General features: G+C 46.1%; 1 protein-coding gene across 25 annotated transcripts in view; it reads left to right on the forward strand.

Moving 5' to 3' along the window:
• SRCIN1 (SRC kinase signaling inhibitor 1) overlaps positions 1 to 19,481 on the forward strand; it is a 321,699-nt gene that overhangs the window by 251,729 nt on the left and 50,489 nt on the right. For all 25 annotated transcript variants that reach the window (XM_083582373.1, XM_083582376.1, XM_083582372.1 and 22 more), the window contains 7 exons: positions 6,153 to 6,345; positions 9,022 to 9,220; positions 12,196 to 12,289; positions 13,098 to 13,927; positions 16,722 to 16,814; positions 17,974 to 18,017; positions 19,052 to 19,230. In XM_083582373.1, coding sequence (XP_083438499.1) covers positions 6,153 to 6,345; positions 9,022 to 9,220; positions 12,196 to 12,289; positions 13,098 to 13,927; positions 16,722 to 16,814; positions 17,974 to 18,017; positions 19,052 to 19,230 — 1,632 coding nt within the window. The remainder of the gene's footprint in view (positions 1 to 6,152; positions 6,346 to 9,021; positions 9,221 to 12,195; positions 12,290 to 13,097; positions 13,928 to 16,721; positions 16,815 to 17,973; positions 18,018 to 19,051; positions 19,231 to 19,481) is intronic.

Below are 19,481 nucleotides of genomic sequence, written 5' to 3' on the forward strand. Positions count from 1 at the left end.
TTGTGTGGCTGTTCGGAAACTGGGCTACATTCAGACATGAGAAATGGCATTATTCAAAGGGTCTGAAAAGGTACCATGAGGAGGATTAACCCCTGGAAGATGTCCGGGGAGACCCTCTAGGAGTAGTTACTCTCTGAGAAATGTGGACAGCGGTATAATGGCCATTAGCGGGCTAAAGATTGAGAGCAGAGCATTAATGCTGACCCTGCCTCCTGGCACACAGAAATTCTGCACATAATATGGAAGGTGGCACCATCTATAGAGCCATAACTTCCTCTTTAAACAGGAAGCTATTTCAAGCCATCCGTCAAGGAGTCTAGTTTTCTCACGCTTGGAGAACTGAGCTTTAGTTCAGCAGGAGCTCATCGCTGTTTTATCACAATGTGAGTTTTAATAGATTGACTTGTGTGGGTTCCCGCCCACCCGACCTCTCACAGCTGTTCTAAATCTGGTTTTATAAGCTAGATCAGGTTGTGCTATGTGCCCAGCAGAGAATGAAGCATTTATAAATATGGACATTAATAAACAAATCCCTGCCAAGCCTGTTTTTGTTTCTAGAAAGCTCTGGGACATAAAGAATTGCAATGGAAAATAGGGAGTGCATGAACAGAATGCCAGTTCTTTACTTAGTGTGAGCAGCTATTCAACCCTTCAAAGCAGGGAGCAAGGAACCTCTGGCGCTCCAGATGTTGGTCTACAACTTCCACCATCCTTGATCTTTCTGACTGTAGCTGATGGGAGTTGTACTCCAACTTAGGTAGGCTTGCCTAAATGTCCCAATTCACACTTTGCAAAACAATCAAAATCTGAAACACAACCATCTTTTTAAATAAGTGCTTCTTTGAATTTTGTGATACAGTTCCCTAGCCAAGGTTATGCTTTAAAAATAGGTAATGTTGCTCACTCCTTTGGAGTGGTTTTTTATTATTATTATTATGAACAAATAAAACAAATAATCCAAGTCTCCACAATACAACTCTGACTCCTCTTCCCTTTCCCTTCTCTTTTTCTACCTTAAAGTTATACATCTGCAGTGGGGAGGGGGGACAAAAAAAAATCAACAGATGGTAAAAGGCCTTGTGTATAATCTTGCAATTTCCAGGGAGTCAGTGTTCTAAAATGCTTTTCGGTGCGGCTCTTGTTCACTCGGTATTTAAATAATTTACAGTTTTTAAAAGCACCTGAGGGGCCAGAGAATGATCTGACAGCCTTTGTTTGCTGTTGCTGTGAAAAAGTGGTGCAGATTCCAGCCTGGTTGGTGCCTGGGTGGGAGATGGCATGAAAGCCCCCGATAAGCTGTTCTCAGAAGCAGCATATAAGTATACTAAATAATACAAATGCCTAGGCCATATTAAAGGAAATAGGCCCAGATGGTCTCAGGGAGGAGAGAAGAGTCCAATTTCTCGAATCTGAGTTTAATTAGAGACTGCACCAAGCTAGTAGGATACAATTACTTGATGTGAACAGCTTTGAAGTGAATGGTACTGTTGGTGCAAGCTGCCTTAGGGTGGAGCCACAGAGCATTCTCTCTGCATGCTCTCTAGCAGACTCATCAGGGATATATGAACAAGCAGCTGGAAAATGGCAAGTCAGAGCCATAATACAGCTCTCTTGGAATAAACACACACACACAGAGAAAGAGACACACACAACATCTGTTTAGCTGCCGTACCACGTAGACTTTTGTGGTGGTTCACTTTGAAGTGATTTCAAAGCTATCCTTTAATGCTCTTTTTCTGTTTAAAGTGGTGCAGGAGACCCAGGAGTCCATGTTTTATCCAAAGCTGTAAATAAGCAAGGAAGAGTAAAAAAACCACAAAAAAATCATGTGTGCACCCATGTACACGCATGCGCGCGCACATAAATTCTGTGCCCTGTATAAATTTGACCAGTAATCTATTTTTACTACTCTTGAGGAAGTTTAAAGGAACAGGCTGTGGACAAAAGCCCCATTACCCTGATTGCCCAAAGTCCCCCCTACTGAGATCCCACCAGGCATTTTCCACTGTTTCTCTTTGTAGCCGTAAAGTTTTCAAATAAATAAATAGGACTGGAAACTTGTTGTTTTTTTTAAGGGGAAATGAGATTCTCAAGATGCTGAATTATGTGCTCATAGTCACTTTCTGCACTTAAGCAGCCCAAGGAATTGTGAAATACAGTCCTGATAATCAGTGCCCTGTTTCTATAATGGGCAGAATAAGCCCAGGCTTTAAAAGCCAGAAGGACTGTAGGGCTAAGATGGTGTTCAAATTTACCTTTGGAGAAGCTTAGACTTCTTTGCTTTAAACCTGCTACACACAACCTTTTCCCATTTGCTTTCTCTTGTGGGTGTTCTTCTGAAGAACAAAAACCTGAACCTGCCAGTGCAGTTTATACTGTCAGTAACACAATGCATTTAAGGGCCCTGTTTTACCTTCAGGCTGCAGTGGGCAACCAAATGTTTGAATGGTCCCTTTAAAATAAATAAAGATATTGGCTCATAAAAATTAGCCTGCTGGGTACGAATTTCGGTCCTTCTATGAATTAACAGTAGAACTCAAATTACTAGGGGGGCAGAGGAGGCGCACCCTCCTTATTTTTTGTGCTGTATCCTTTAGCTAGCATATTTATAGTGGGGTCTCAAATTTCAGCAGCACCCTGAGCAATGCCAAAATTCGGTGCCCTCGCTTCTCGCGCTCCACTTTAAATAATAGTTGGGGTGCCTATAAGGCTCCACGCTCTGTTCTACCAAACTGGTCGTGCTCCCCTAAATCCGCCTCTGATATTTATAAGGCTACAGAAGAGCACAAGATGAGGCCTGCTGGATCAGGCCAGTGGCCCATCTAGTCCAGCATCCTGTTCTCACAGTGGCCAACCAGATGCCTTGGAGAAGCCCACAAGCAGGATCTGAGCACAAAAGTGCCCTCCTGCAGTTTCTGGCAAGTGGCCTTCATATTTGTGGGGGTGGGCATGAGTTGGATATTAACTAGGGATTAAGGGCTGCAACTTGTGGATTTAATCGAGGGCTCCCCTGCCTCTTCACCTGTAACTGGAACACTTCTATACAAGCAACCCCCACACTTACAGGCTGGAGTGGTTCAGTCCAGAAAATAGTTTTGCATCTCGATTTTACTGATTGCATCAACTGGCCTAGAGTCAGCAAAGAATATGATTTCTTTTACTAAACCAGCATGCTGTTTTAGCGTGTGTTGCACGCAGCGTTGCTCTTCCCCCTCGCGACCCCCCTGTGGAAATGGCATCTTCGTACCGGGAAGATATACGGTCATTCACGCGAAATGGGACTCTTGGCATATTACTGTTCTTTACTGCTGGGACTCCATGCCCATTACTTTTGCCTGTTCCGTGCAGCCATAAACCTCTATCGCGCTTCCCTTCCAGCATCACAATGGGCCCGTTTATGTCTCCCCGGAGCTGTTCCCCCGGCATAATGGATAGCCAGCCTCCTGCAACTTCAAAGGTTATCTGACTTGTCTGTCTGCTAATTCTGCCTTTCCTGGTGTTATCAATAGTGTGGGCAGGAAAGAAATGAGTCCCAGGACCAACAAGGCTTTTGCAAGCAATGGCTCTGGTCCCAGGGTATGGAAGTCCACCTGTCCTGACCCTTGGTGCCTCTGTCACCACCTCCTGCTGCTGGGTGAGAAAGTGCGCTGCATCCCAGTGGGGAACACCTTGCACTTTAGACAAATATCTGCAAGGTGTTTTGTTCCCTAAAAGGAGGAGGAGGTAGCAACTCAACAGAGTGACCAGCCAGTGCCTGAAGTACAGGGATGAGGAACTGATGACTCTCCAGATGTCATAGGGCTCCATCAGTCCAAGCCAACATGGCTAATGGCCAGGGATGGTGGGAATTACTCAATTTCCGCAGGCTCCCCATTTCTGCTGTAGCGTAATAGCTTCAAAGTGCTGCTATGATGCTACATACAGGTACAGGTTGAAAATGTAGTTGTGGTACTCTGAGCCTTCCTCTTTTCTGAACTGGGGGATGGGGGGCTCAGTTCCTCTGCAGTGTTTGTCACAACTTCAGACGCTTTGGTAGGATGTCAGTGTCCTAAGCACAAGCAGCTAGAGATGATGTGATGGTTCACTTGCTTGCAAATATATCCGCTCAGCAGCAGCTCCTCCCCTTCCAGTCTGATGTTTTAAGGTGCAAGCTGCCTTGAAACCACGAGAGACTGATGTGGAATGGAACTGCCCTCCTCTATCTACTATTGCCTTAGAAATGAAAAATGGCTTGACTGCTGCATGCCATTAATTTGTGGAATTCGCTGCTACTAGGTGTAGCCATGGCCTCTAGCTTAGTTTCAAACAGATCGTGGAGGAGAGGCCTAGTATCAATAGATACTAGTCATGATGGATATATGCAATCTCCAGGCTCAGATGCAGGGGCTGAATACCTTCTGCTGAGGAGCAACAAGGGGAAACGGCTCTCGCCTTTGTGCCCTGCTTTGGGGCTGCCCAGAGGCATCTGTTTGGTCACTGTACAAGACAGGGATGCTTGCCCAGGTGGGCCATTGGTCTGTTCTTAAATGCTTGCAAGGAAAGGGTCCTGCGTGCCATGTTGTGATGGGCTGGAGTCCTCTCCACCAGCAGAATAGGTCTGCACTCAAGTAAATGCTCCAGCCTGTCTCTTTTGGCATGTGGGCTCTGCCCACTTGTCGTCATCTGTAGCAGGCCCCCTTTGTTCTGATGGTGCAGCACCATAGATGGGCCGACTGGACAGGAGCCAATCACAGTTATTCAGGACTGGAGTATCATAACTTTTGGTGCTGCCATGGCAGGACGATGGGCCAGGATCCACAAAAAAGTAAGGGGATCTCTGTAAGGAGTCTTGGGTGGAGCTGCCCTAAATCCTCAGCTCCACTTCAGGGGCCTGAGGCTAGCTGACTTTCGCCCATGCTGCAGACAGCGGCCCACTGGAATGGCCCACACCGAGGTAGGCCACACTTAACACCCCCAAAACTCCCTGTCAGCTCCCAGTCAGTGGGCTGGGTGTGTGAGAGAGACATTGGTCAGCAAGCGAGCTGTCTGACATCAGGATCCTTGTCCCAATGCCTCACCCAAACCTCCACTATTATTCTAGTGGCCATGTTTTAGCCTAGCTCTGGTCTCTGTGTGTCGTCTTTTGCTCCCATGAGCTCGCGTCCCTATGCCTGGGGACACCACCTTGAACAGATTAGAAAGGCAACGTAAATGGGAGGAAGGAAGTTACTGGGACGAGAAGGGCAAAGAAAGGCAAGAAATGAGAGTGTGCTGAATGTAGGCTCAAGCTAACTGTATGGTCGATAGAGCACTGGAACAGGTTGCCAAGAAGAGTGTGTGTTTGTGTGTGTCTGTGTAATTTTCATCACCTTGTATCATTAAGAGCAAATTGGATGAACACTTGACTAGATTAATTGAGATGGACTCCCTCCATGAGGCAGGAGTTCATTCCAGCAAGGGCTGTTTACCAATTAATGAATCTCTATTTTATTAATCATCTGTTTTTTTAATAGACCAGTCATATAATTGATTAAATTTATATAAATTTTACACCATGCAAAACCTCAGTATAGGGTTTGGCTTTATGTTTGGGGGGTTTTGTTTGTTTTTTAAAGATACTGAAATCAGCACAATAATTTATTTATTTCTAACACCGCGGCTCTCGTCATAAGAAGGAAACGCCACGGTCAATATATTCTTTTTCAGTTTCTGTTCCACTGTAATATTGCAGCAGTGCACCAGAACCAAAAATAGCCTAAAAAATTAAACAGGCATGCTGCTAATGCAAAGCTACATGAAATGAAATGTTCCTGAGTTAAAATCAACACTTATCAGTGAGGTAACTGGATTGTTAGTTGACTAATAATCTACCTACACTAAACCAGTTGAAGCTTGTAGCTATACTTTGAGTCCCTATATCAATTGCCAGAGATTAGGACAGATATGTTTAGGCGTTGATATGTATGTATATTGCGGGGAAAAATATTTAGGGATGTTTTCTGCTGCTGCTTTTCATGGCACACGAAATATCTTCATGATCAAAAATGCCTTTTTAAAAAAGGTGACTGGGAAGAGGTGACACGTGTGAAATCTGTTCAATGCCACATTTCTAGAAAAAGAACACTTTGCTCTCCATAATCATGTTGCTCTGTCTCTCTTCTTTTACCTTTCAGACCCGAAGCTCCCGGCACTCACAGGGCTCTCAGCCTGGCCTGGCCGATCAAGCCAAACTCTCCTTTGCTTCTGCCGAGTCTCTGGAAACCATGTCTGAAGCTGAGCTGCCCATTGGGTTTAACAGGATGAACCGGTTCCGGCAAAGCCTGCCTTTGTCCCGTTCCACCAGCCAAACAAAACTCCGGTCTCCAGGTAAGAACTGTTTCTCAAGCATCCCCAGTTAGCAGAGATGTATCCTGATTTTCGACACATCTCATTGTTTAGAAAGCCGACTTTTGTCACCCTTGTTGCTTCTGTTGTGGGACTCAGAGGTACCCGCAGTTGAAGCTATTTTGCTCCAAGTACTTTTTGTGGTTGCAGAGGGTAAAAGGTACCGAAAGCTTAAATCTCAACAGGAAGTGATGTGACCATGACAAAGGACTGGTGTCAATACCCCCCACTTTCAGATCCCCCTCTTCCTGCCCATTTGAGAAAATAAGGCCCAGAGTGTGGCCTGCCACAAGTCCTGTGACATGTTGGAACAGCTCCATGGTTTTCATGGCAGTCATGAAGTCCTGAGCCACCCCAGAGCCTTGGCATGGATGTTGAAGTCCCCCAGAACCATCAGTCTGGGAATCCTCAACACTGCCTCCAAAACTAGCTCTCTCAGCTCAGACTTATGGGCAGCCAGATGGGTGGTAAACCAACAGAATCCCTAATATGTCCCGATTGCCCAGTGCCAGGAGCACTAGATACCTTCCCTGCAATTGGACAGAGAAATGGAATCTCTATAAACTACATCAACTCTCCCTCCCCAATCTTCAAGTCCTGCCCTGATGCCGCACCAAAAACCCAGGTGGGCGCAACTGGATGAGACCAACTCTGGCCTGCTCACCCACCCAGGTCTCAGTGACACAGACCTGATGGATCCATAATCAAATCATGAATGAGGGAGCTCTTACTCAGAGCTGACCTGAAATTCAGCAACAGAAGCCGCAGTCCCAAGGGCTGGCTGATAGGACAACCGCAATTCCCCAGGTTAGTGGCACACGGTCTTTGCTAACTTGGTGCCTTCCATCTATTTTGAACTACAAATCCCATGCTGGTTGAGGCTGATAGGAGTTGTAGTCCCCAAACTTTTGGAGGGTACCAGGTTGGTGAAGTTTAGCAGTCTGCGTATCTTTGAAAACAACAACAACAGCTTTTGAGGTTTTGGCTTCTTTTTAAAGACCTGTGTTTGTGTACAGTTTAATCGCATAGTCTCTGCTGCTATGCATAACTGAAGCTAGTCTTTTTACTGTTCGTACCTGGGGTTCCCTTTACGTTGCCATGCAGAAGTTGCAACTCTCGTCAGCTCTAGCCAGCTTGGTGAATGGTCAGGGATGCCGGAGGCCAGCCACTCCTGGTCCATATTTTTATCTTAAGCATTTTTATATATGCCACCCAGATAGCTGGCTATGGGGTGCCACAGAAATACCACTGTTACTGCTACTACTATTAGTACTACTACTATAGTAATTTACTTGCTTGTTTTTGTTTATATTACAAATTATCGCTCGTTCAACAAATTAACTCAAGGTGATTGAGGGAAAACATTTCTAAAGAAAGAAAGAAATAAAAATTACAAACATATTTGGAAAAGCCGATTCAGGGCTCTTTTTTGAACTGATACCAGCAGGGAACCATGCCTCTAACTACTCCCTTACATACGCCCGACCAAATAGAAACCCAATGCCAAGATGTTTATTATCATCAGCACTGCTTAGTGAGTGATCACTGTAATTATTTTTTACGTTTGAGCTGTAACTTAATTATCACGGTCTGTGTTCTTGCGTTTTCATTTTCCTCTGGCCATACTGCTTTCTCTTTTGTTCTCTTTCTCTCTCTCTTTACACCAGGGATGGGGAACCTGTGGCCTTTCAGATATATTGTTAGACCCGTTGAAATTAATGGACATAACTAATTTAGAGCTATTAATTGTAATGGGTTTACTCTGACTAGACCTTGGTTAGGTATAACCCTTTGTTGGTTTTGTGGCAACAAAGTACAATGGTACCTCTAGATGCGAACGGGATCCGTTCTGGAGCCCCGTTCGCATCTAGAAGCAAACGTAACCCGTGTCCGTGCGTCTGCGTGTGCGCGGGTCACATTTTGGCGCTTCTGCGCATGCACGTGACGTCATTTTGAGCGTCTGCACATGTGCAAGTGGCAAAACCCGGAAGTAACGTGCTCCGTTACTTCCGGGTTGCTGCGGAGCGCAACTCGAACGCGCTCATCCCGAAACACATTCAACCCGAGGTATGACTATAACACAGTTACTACTCCTTTGGGAATTTTGTGGATGTTTCTGAAGCAGAACAACAGAGCAGAGCAGAGCAGAATAGATGGAAGGGACCCCGAGGATCATCTAGTCCAACGCCCTGCATTGCAGGAATATGCAGCTGTCCCACACAGGGATCAAACTTGCAACCGTGGCATTATGAGCACCACATTTTAACCAGCTGAGCTATCCAGATGTCTGAAGGAGAGATGGGGAAAGGCCCTGTTCTTTAGTAGAAATATCAGAGTTTGGGCACAAGTACTGTCTGATGTCTTCTACAGGTGGCCACTGAATGCACTTTCGAGATGAATGAAACATTCAGTAGCCCCTTCCCCCCCCCAAGAGATTTCAGTCAGTATGGGGTTCACATTTGTGAGTAGATGATTCTCTCGTTCTGACTCTGTGACTCTCTTTCTGCTAACACTTTGCCTCCTGAAGAAGAGTCTTGTGCAACCCAGAAGCTTTCCTTTCTGCTAGCATTAGTTGTTTTGACTGATAATCTGCATTTCTTGACCTGTTTCCCTCCAGTCTCCTCTGTCTCTCTCTCACACCATTTCCTATTTTCCTAGGTGTCCTTTTCCTGCAGTTTGGGGATGAAACAAGACGGGTTCACATCACCCACGAAATCAGCAGCATGGACACTCTGCATGCCCTTATTGTCCACATGTTTCCTCAGAAGCTGACAATGGGCATGCTCAAGTCCCCCAACACTGCCATCCTGATCAAGGATGAATCCCGTAACGTCTTCTATGAGCTGGAGGATGTCAGGTGAGAGCAGTGCCTTGCTGGAGGCACTACTAAATGCTTGGAGGAAGTGTGACATTGGACTACCAAGTAGAGGACTATATGACCAGTCTGCTATTTCCCTCCCTCCTGATACTGTGCTTTTCTTTTCATTCACTGTGCTTGTATGAAACTTTAAATCAAGAGTGGGCAACTTGCGGCCTTAAGGGCCAAATGAGGCCACTGGCCTAATTTAATTTGGGTATGGGAAGCCTAGAGGAAGATGGAGGAGGGTGAGAAGAGGTGGGTGAATGCAGTGATGGAAGGAGGAGCGGGAGGAGTAGGGAAGAAGTCCTCTACAAGCATAGGAACATAAGAAGAGCCCAGCTGGACCAAAGATTCAACAAGTCCAGCATCCTGAAACCTAGAAGCAGAGCACAATCACAACAGCATTCTCCCCACCTGTGACTCCAAACAACTGGCCTCCTAGCATCCTGTATCAGACAGTGGAAGTAGGCCATAATAGCTAGTAGCCATTGATAGCCTTATCCTCCATGAATCTGTGCGGTCATCTTTTAAACGTCTTTTGAATTGTTATGCATTGTGCAATTGGTATTTATGTTTTGTAAACCACTTGGAAATCACCTGTACATTAAGTGGTACAGTGGTGCCTTGGTTCTCGAATTTAATTTGTTCCAGGAGTCTGTTTGACTCCTGGAACCATTTGAAAACCAAGGCACAGCTTCCGATTGGCTGCAGGAGCTTTCTGCACTCAAGTGGAAGCCACATCGGACGTTCAGCTTCCAGAAAATGTTCACAAACCGGAACACTTACTTCCAGGTTTGTGGCGTTCGGGAGCCAATTTGTTTGACAATTAAGCCATTTGGGAACTAAGGTAAAGTAATCTAAGTCAGTGGCCATCAGTATATCTCATGGGAGCAAATTTAACATTTGTACTATAAACCACCCAGAGTACCTCTTTACTTCTGAGTAGATATGGTCAGGATTGCAGTCTGAGTGAGTAAGAGATTGAGCAGAAGGAAGGAAGTAGCAAGCTGAGGGCCAGGAGGGGAAAATGTATGATTTGTTATAGAGCTATAAAAAAATTTCAGTAAGATATTCTTTTAAAAAGTGGTGCGACTAAAGAGAGACCTGTCACCATCGCATTCAGCTGTGGTCTTCTCTTCCTTCCTGCTCAAGGGATTAAGAATACAAGGGACCTGGCTGGCTCAAACTACCTAGCCCAGCATCCAGTCTCCAACACTGGACAGCTAGATGTCTCTGGGACAGCTAGCTCACAAACAGGGCATGAAAGGAACAGACCTTTCTAATTGCTTGCCTGCTATTCAGATGTCTACTGCTTCTGAACTTGGAGGCTCTATTTATTTAGTTGTTAGGGCTAATAGACGCTCATAAAACTGTCCTCTGTGAATCTTTTTATAAAGCCATCTAAGCCAGTGGCCATCACCACGCCTTGTGGCAGCCAATCCAGCCTGTTAATTAATGGTGTGCTGTGTGGAGAAGTGCTTTTGTCCGTCCATAATCGACTGCCAGTCAATTTAATTGGGTGACCCAGAGTCTTGCTATTCTGAGAAAGCGAGAGGGGGAAAAAAACAATTATCTTTGCATTGTGCATAATTGTTGAGACACCTATACCACAGTGCTTCCCTAGTTATTGCTGCTTTATCACCCTCTTCAGAAACCTCTTAGCACAGGGGTGTGGAACCTCTGGCTCATGGGTTGAATGCCACCCTCCAGGCCTCTTGGTCAAGCTCTCAGGGCTGCTCTCAGACCACACTCCACACCCTCCTCAGGTGCTTTGCCTGGCTGGATGATGTCATTGAACTGTGATAATGCCTCTTACTTGCCAGGGCAGAGGATTAAAAGATGGGTATGTGTGTGTGTGTTGGGATCCGTATGAAAACATCTGGCTTTTGTGCAGATGGAATGCAACTTTTGTCTGCCCCTGCCCACCACAGGCATGCAGCCCTCTCAGAAGATGGTACATGAGGGAACACAGCCCTTCGACCTGCAAGGGTTTCCCCACCCTGGTCTAACATATCCCAACTAAGCCATTTCAATAGGTCAGAGAGCAGTCAAATTTCTGCCCTTGGATAGACTCTCTGACTGTGTACACACACCATACCTTTAAAACATGTTTAAAGCACATTCCCCACCCCAAGAATCCTGGGAACTTTAGTTGACCCCGCACAGAGCTACAATTCCCAGAATCCTTAACAAACTGCCGTTTCCAGGATTTAGGGGTGTACGTGCTTTAAAGGTATGCTTTGGGGCCACAACCCCCACCTCCCGTTTGGAGTCTGGCAGCATTCTCTCTTAAATAAATAAATAAGGTTTATTTGCCACAGCATATATTTCAAATATTTTCATAATCTCTAAAACCATAAAATAACACATCATGTGCTTAAATCTCATTAAAAGGGAGGAATACATTATATCTGCAACAATTTGAAAGGTTAAAATGTATACTTCAAGTATTCCAAACTATGTTACCCACCCCAAACACTACTCCCCCATGTGCCTCACTACCTGTGTGTTCAATAAAATTGCCCCATACTGTGTAGAATTTACCGTTTTTCTTTTCTTGCTACCCACAGTTTCCACGTTAGCTTTTCCAACATAGCTGTCTGCCAGATCGCTTCATACCACTTATCCAAGCATTCTCTTGATGAGAGTGTTGCAATTTCAGCCTCATACTTAACTAGCAAGAGCACAGAATCTGTGTGCGAAAGCCAGAAGTGGAATTATGCAGACAAACTCGCATATCTAAACCCAACAGCAGGTTACTGCAAAAAAATCCTCACTATCGAGATGTGTAAATCCTCAATATTGAGGAAGAGGAAGACTCCTGCCCAATAGTCTCCAGCAGCTGTGGCGTGGGCCATTGACGTCATCAGGCTGCCTCTGTGCAGCTGTCACATGGCCATGCATACTCTGGCCCTTGGAATAATAACCAAGGCTGCCATTCATTTGTTCCATTAATGCCTTTGTTCTTGCAGGGATATCCAGGATAGGAGCATTATCAAAATCTATCGGAAAGAGCCCCTTTATGCTTCCTTCCCCGGATCCCACATCACCAATGGAGACCTGAGGGTAAGACAGTGGGCTTCAGTAAGGCCCCTGAACTGTTTTTGTCTTCACTGGATGTTAGTGCGGTGGTAGGTGCAGGGAGGGGGGCAGATTACTAAGGAACATTTCAGCAATGCCTGCCCATTGATCACAGTCCAGATGATGGTCACCTTGCAAGCGAAGCCATTCTGCAGATGCCTAGGATACGTTCTTTTACACTGTCTGTGTTAGGGTTGTCTATCGTTTGTTTTTTTAGCATCGCTATCACAGCAGGAGATTTATGGGAGTAGTGAATAAAAAGTTAAAGCAATATATTTGTTCTTCATAATGCATTCACATTGCGGAATTCAGCTCTCAATGCAGAATTTGAGGTATCAGAGAAGATTAGTGCCACCAGTAGGCCTAGTTCACACTGCAATCAAAGTGGTGAACTGGTTCTAGGATTTTACCACTTTGTACTACAAATGGGAGATTACATTATTTAATGTTCTCTGGTGTATGAAATTCATTCCAGATAGAAATCAGTTAAGCCGGGGAGAATGGTTTTAGTCTAGCCTTTTCTCTGGTAAGCCAAATTTGTACATACCGGGTTTTTCTCACGGGGAGGCATCCTGTACACCCCGTACCCTGCTGCAGTCTGAAGTGGTAGGGTCGGGTTTTACCACTTTCATCTTCTGTTTGTGTGAGCTAGGCGACAGGAATGAGTGATGGGTCTGGTTTTCATTCAGCTATATTCTTCCCACCTTTTCCTTGCAACTTTTGACCTGGGCCTGGTGTGTAAAGGAGGGTAGAGTTTATAACATTCTCACTGTCTGATCGCTTATTCTCCCAGAGAGAGATGGTCTACACTTCCAGGGAGTCCTCTCCCACCCGGCGCCTAAACAGCATGTCACCTGCTTCTCACCTCACCTCTGGATCGCCTCCACCAGTGCTCCAGTCGTCTTCGCCGTCCCGCTCCCGCATGTCCTACAGCGGTGGCCGCCCGCCTTCCTACGCCGGCAGCCCCGTGCACCATGGCGAGCGGCTCTCCAACCTTCCTCCAGCCCAGGGGGTCTCGCCAAGCCCAAGCGCTATCCTGGAACGCCGGGACGTCAAGCCAGACGAAGACATGGCCGGGAAGAACATGGTGCTCGTGAAGAACGAGGGCCTGTATGCCGACCCCTACAGCATGGTGCACGAGGGGCGCCTGAGCATCACGTCCACGCAGTCCCTGGCTGGGATGGGGGACCCCTTTGCCTACCCAGGGGGCCTCTACAAGCGGGGCTCTGTCCGTTCCCTCAGCACCTACTCAGCTGCTGCCCTGCAGTCCGAACTGGAAGACAGCTTGTATAAGCCCAACACACAGATCTACAGCGACACCTACGGTCCGGGGATGGGCTTCCGCTTGCCCCCTTCATCGCCGCAGAAAATTGCCGACGGCCGGCTGGTAGACGTTCAGCAGAGCCAAAGCCCCCACAGCCCTTACTCAGGGCCCCCAAGCCGTTCCTCTCCAGTCCGCCAGACCTTCCGCAAAGACTCATGCTCCTCGGTCTTCATGGAAAGCCCTGTCAACAAGCCAAGGAATCCCAGCTCTTCAGGGCCCCCAGAGCTCTTCCCTGGACCTGGGGAACGCCCCCTTTCTGGGTTCAGCTCACCTGTGCCTGCCAAGGATACGGAGACAAGGTAAGATGGGAGGCTGTCACTTCCTGGTGACCACCAGTACTGTTCTTAAGGTGACTGGCACCTTGATAAGTATTTTCTGAGTTTCAACATTCAAATGCAGAGCCTGCTGCTTTGGAGCAGATTTTGGCACTGTGCAAAATTGCTATTGTCCTGAGAGGTTTTGACGAGTTACGTTGGATTTACTGCATGCACAGCGGTACACCTACTTATTTCACCTCCGTGATTCCCTGCCTTGTTTTTCTACCCAGATTCCAAAAATTGCCTTTCTTCTTATTTCCTGACAACCGCGCACAATCCTCCTGACTCTAGGCCCTGTGTAACTGCTTTTTCCAGTCTTTCTTTCTCATTGATCCTTCCTTTCTTCAGTTTGCCCCCTCTCCTTTCTCCCCTCAAGTGTTCACCTCCTCTAGCCATCCCTCCCCCAAATGTCTGCTTTTTAGTTCATTGCCTGCCAGTGGTACATTCAGGTAACTGGGTTAATGGTTTTAATGGTGCAGCAGGGACAGTGGTTGTAAGGCAGCCCTGCTGCATTTGGGGACCCTCTTGTTCATTCTCTTGAGTGGGGGCCCTGGACATCTGCGCCAGAGTTACGCCCTGAAGGTACCCCTGCTGCTCATGGGGCAATTAAGGGGCAATCAATCACTGATCTCCCAATCACAATAAGTATAATGAACAGAACCTGCAAACAGGAAACTTTAGAAAGGGCCTTTGTTGAATGAGACTGTCTTCTGGGTAAATGCTATAAAAGAATCTTAGCTAGCCATGGAGAAAGGCATTGCTGGATAAAATAGCATTGTATTACGCGCTTCGTGGCTGCCATTTTAATCCCACTTCCACCTGACTGCAGAAAAGCAATATCTCAGTAGGACTGGGGAACCAGCAGGGCAGGGGAACCAGCTGCTTTCATCCCAAATAGTTGGAATGGTCATGTGTATTCCCTGCCACCCTAGCTCTCCATCCATCCCCTTTCTCTCCCACCCTTTGGAACTTGCTGCTGTCTTCCTCCTCCCGTTCTCTTTTTTGGGTGCAGGCAGAAGTTGTCTTCAGGCAAATTAGATTAGCAAAAGAAAATCGTACCTTATCTGATGTTCAATCTCCCCGTGTCTAAATCTCTACAGCAAGGATGGTTCCTGAGTTGTCAGTAGAGTTGTCAGGGGGAATGGTAGGAACAGAGCTCATTAGGATAACCAAAAGATAGAAAGGAAGAAATGATTAGAATCAGCAAGAGAGGGCGGGTTGGGGGGAGATGGATGGCGGGGGAGAGTGAAAGCCGAGCAGGAGAGAGGTCAAAGGAATGGCAAGCACAGACCTGTCAGAAATTAATGTACCAGAAAGTGTGTGTGAGATAAATTTCTCCTCAGTACAGAACCTTCAAGGAATGCTGACGGAGGAATGCCTCTGGGATACACATTTTGAGGGAGAGAGTAGCCAAAATAAATCCAAACAAACTGCGTTTTCCACCAGATTTGGTGCAAATAGACCTGTTTTATGGGGGGTTTGTCTTTCACCTTTATGAGGTAAGCCTTATCTTAGGTATGAGGAACCTTTGTCCCTCCAGATATTTCTGAAATACAGCTCACTCAGTGCCTGAGGATTATGGGAGCTGTAGTTCAACAACATTTGGAGGGCAGAGATTCCCCACACCTGTCCTACCTCTTTTTCAAGAGCTATGGCCCCTGAAAAGAAAAGGACTGGCTGCCTTATATTGGCCAAGTTGTGCTGACCTCAATACAACAACCACTCACGTCAACAGGTTGGGGGTTGGCGTTTGATTCTCTTCCAGAATCGAGGATCCCCCCCCCCACCTCAGAAATGGCTTCTTTCCTGTTCTCCACAGCAGCCTTTTCAATGGAGGCTTGCTGGAAGCCAGACTTCCATCTAAGGAAAGCAGATTTACAGAACACCCTTGATGCTATGTCCTATTTACCCTGGGTATGGGCTTCCCAAAAGCACCTGGCTGGGTTGCTGTCAAAAACAGGATGCTGAACTGGATGGATTTCAGCAGGGCTGCTCTTAATGTTCTTACATTTCTCACATGTCCTCGGGAAGCTCCATTGTTTTGCTCCGTTGCTCCTCGGTTTTCACTGAATTGTGAAGATGCCTCTCTTCCGGGGGGCATTATGGAGGATGATAAATTGAGTTTGCTCAGGTGCTGCTTTCTTTTTAATGCAGACTTTCCAATGGTTTTCCTGGCATTTCGTTGTTACTTTACTAATATATATTCCGCTGCGGTGAATTTAACGTTTTTTACTTCTTTATATTGTAATCTGAGAGACAGGCAGGATAGAAGAGTTTATAAAAACAGATAATAATTATAAACTAGCATGTTTGCTCATACTGCCATAGTGCTAGGCTAGGGATGGGAAACATGAAGGCTGGGAGCAGAATTTGGACTCCAGGCCTCTTGCTATCGCCCTTGAGACTCTCTCCAGGCCTCACACCTTTCCCAGCGATGCCACCCACCAACCTTGCCTTACACCCTCCTTGAGTGTTTTTGCCTGGCTGGAATGTGTCCTTGAACTCTGATGATGTGTCTTTCTTGCCTGGATGGAGAATAGAGAGGGATGTGCAAGTGTGAGAAAATTAGCCTACCATACAAAGGTAAAATTCACATGAGTTGCTGCGTCCACTTTTGCCTCTGGCTAACCCATGATTGGCATGTGCCTCAGAGGATGAAAAAGGTTCTCCACTAACAGAGGATGAAAAAGGTTCTCCACTAACTAGGCAGAGGGGAAAGAGGGCAAGAAGCTGATGTCTCACCAGGTCCTTTTTCCTCCTTTTCCCCCCCACCAAGGGACCGCATGGAAGCCATGGAGAAGCAGATTGCCAGCCTCACAGGACTGGTGCAGAGTGCCCTGATGCGAAGCTCCGACACAGAAAATCCTAGGTAAGAGGCTGGGGCAGATATTGCATGTTCTTGATGCTTTCTTTTTTTCTTCATTGACAGAGGAAGCAGGGTAGTGTGTGAATCAGGCATTTCCCTGGTGAGGGTTGGTATAAATATACAGATCCACAGAGATGGGAGCCATTGTGGTGTAATGGTTAAAGTGTTGGACTTTGAGCAGGGGGACTCAAGCTCAAATTCCTAGTCAGCCATGAAACTCACTAGCTGGACCTTAGGCCAGACTCTCTCTCTCTCCCTCTCCCCCCGCCCAACTTACCTCAGAGGGTTGCCATGATGGCAAATTGGCTATCCAACAAACATGTATGCCGCTCTGATCTCAGCTTGGGAAGAGTGGGATAGAAATATGAATGCTAAGAGATAACTCTGTCAGCTAGTACACAGAGGCCTTGCCCCTCGTAGCCAAAGACTGAGTTCCTTGTGGAGCCAAATGCCAGGAGGGTACCCCTGCGAAAACTATTTATGCCTGGTCACTCTATAGCTGATATGGGAGACCTGTGGCCCTTCAGATGTTCTTGGACTTCAGCTTCCATAATTCATCATCATTGGTCATTCTGGCTGGCGTATCTGGGAGTTGGAGTCTATCAACATCTGGGGTGGTGGCGGCAGCACAGGTTCCTCATACGTGCTCCAAAAAGCTCCCCTTTCACTTACACAGTCCTCTTTGCTCCAAACAAAGGCCTCACAGAAATTTCAAAACCATTCCACGCATTTTAATGAGAAACCAATTAACTTGCACTTCTCAAATCAATACATGAACTATAATATGAACAATAATGCATACATTATGGAAAATAACATGCAAGCAGGCATGATATTAAGGGAAACTGCTTACAAAAATGTTTGTATTAGTCAAAACTGCATACAAAAAAAATTATTTATTAGAAGCTCACACTAAAGTGGCAAATAGTTATGAGGCTGTTTTTTCTTTAAAAAAATTAAATAATAATAATTTGAATTAGTGTGGAAATGTACAGGATCGAATTTAAGCCTGGAAACATTAGAAACTTGGAAAACCAAAGCCGGTAGACTTTCTTCATCCCTACAACAGATGCACAATGTAGTCCTGTCGTTTTTCACATCCTCCCCATCATAGTAAGAGTGGGTCTTCCTTTTCTGTGTCTAATCCTTGTTTTTCTTGCAGTGAGAGGACAGAAGGGACTAACGGAGGGACACCTCCTTCAGCACGTAAGTGAGCATCTTGCTTTGGTGTCCCCAAGGCTGCCTTATCACAAGATAATAATAATAATAATTTTATTATTTACACCCCGCCCATCTGGCTGGGCTTCCCCAGATAGAGGGGGTTGATATTGGCTCCACTGCTGGAAAGAGGTGGTGCTGGGATACCTACCCCCTTTGTTATCTCTGAACTTGGCCAAATTGGTACCTTTGCCCAACAAACCTGTTCACCCCCAAAAGAAAGCAAACTGCAGACTTTTTGCAATAAGGAAAATCATGGAAAATTCACTGGAAAGTGTATGATGATACTTATTTGACCTGATGACATAGGGCTTCCGCCCAAACAAATGGATGGCCAATAAACATCCATCAGTCAATGACCTGTATTCAGCAGACATCAAATAGTCTTCCCGCAAACTTGATGCAAACAGATCGGGATGAATGCTGAATAGATATGTCTCCTGGAAGCAACATGGATATAGGTCCATTAAGAAAGCTCTGCTGTACTGAGGAAGGACGTAGCTGCTAAGATTTTTGTGTCACTGTTGCACCTGCCCCTTTTCACCCGCCCTCTCCTGCCTGCTCCAGGAGCCAAGCTAGAAAAACTACGCTGAATTGATGCAGGCATCCAATATTTTACTTATTCATTTAAAACATTTTTACACAGACCACTAGAATGTGATCTCATATCCAGAGAGACTTGCTATTGTCATGCACAAGATAGGGGTGGAAGGAGAAATGAGGGACAAGAACAGGAAAAGTTGGGATGGGGTGAGTTGTGAGATCAACACAATTGTACCATAGAGAATAACCCCACCCGTTCAAACTTGTGGTAAGAATTGAGAGTTGCTCTTGTCCCATTCTCTATGGTCGTAGAGTGATGTTGGTCCAGGTCTTGGCATCTCTACAGTGAAAGCCACATATGCTTTGCACTGGGCATTAGAGTATAATGCCAGTTCAATACTGGACTGAAAGCAACTGCAAGTCTCTGTTACTCTGGATTGTACAAGTTATGAGTCTCTCTCCTGCTGTCCTTCTTTCAGCCCCCAGCAGAAGCAACGTTGGGACACCTGTACCTGGTCCTCCACCCCCATCCACTTCTGGGACACCGGCTGGGCAGCCCACTGCCATCACCCGTCTACACATGCAGCTGCATCTTCACGACCTGCAGCAGAATGCCAGCGACCTCCGCAACCAGCTGCAGCAGCTGAAGAAACTGCAGGTGAGCTGGATTTGGAGAAGGGCTGCGTCTACATTGCCTTTCCATGGGAGTGAAAAATAAAATAAAGTTAGGAATATATTTTATTGGGAGCATCAGGAGGAAATCGCAGCTTTCGTTTTAAAAAGGGCAAGTTTCTAGTCCTTATGGTAGGGTAGCCAATGCTGCGCTAGATGGATCGTTGGTCTGATTCTGGAGAAGCCAGCTTTCTACGTTCTCATTGGTACTGAAGCTTCATTTCCGTTGGGGATAAA

The sequence above is a fragment of the Podarcis filfolensis genome (genome assembly GCF_964270895.1).
Source record: "Podarcis filfolensis genome assembly, chromosome: 13".
Lineage (NCBI taxonomy): Eukaryota > Metazoa > Chordata > Lepidosauria > Squamata > Lacertidae > Podarcis > Podarcis filfolensis.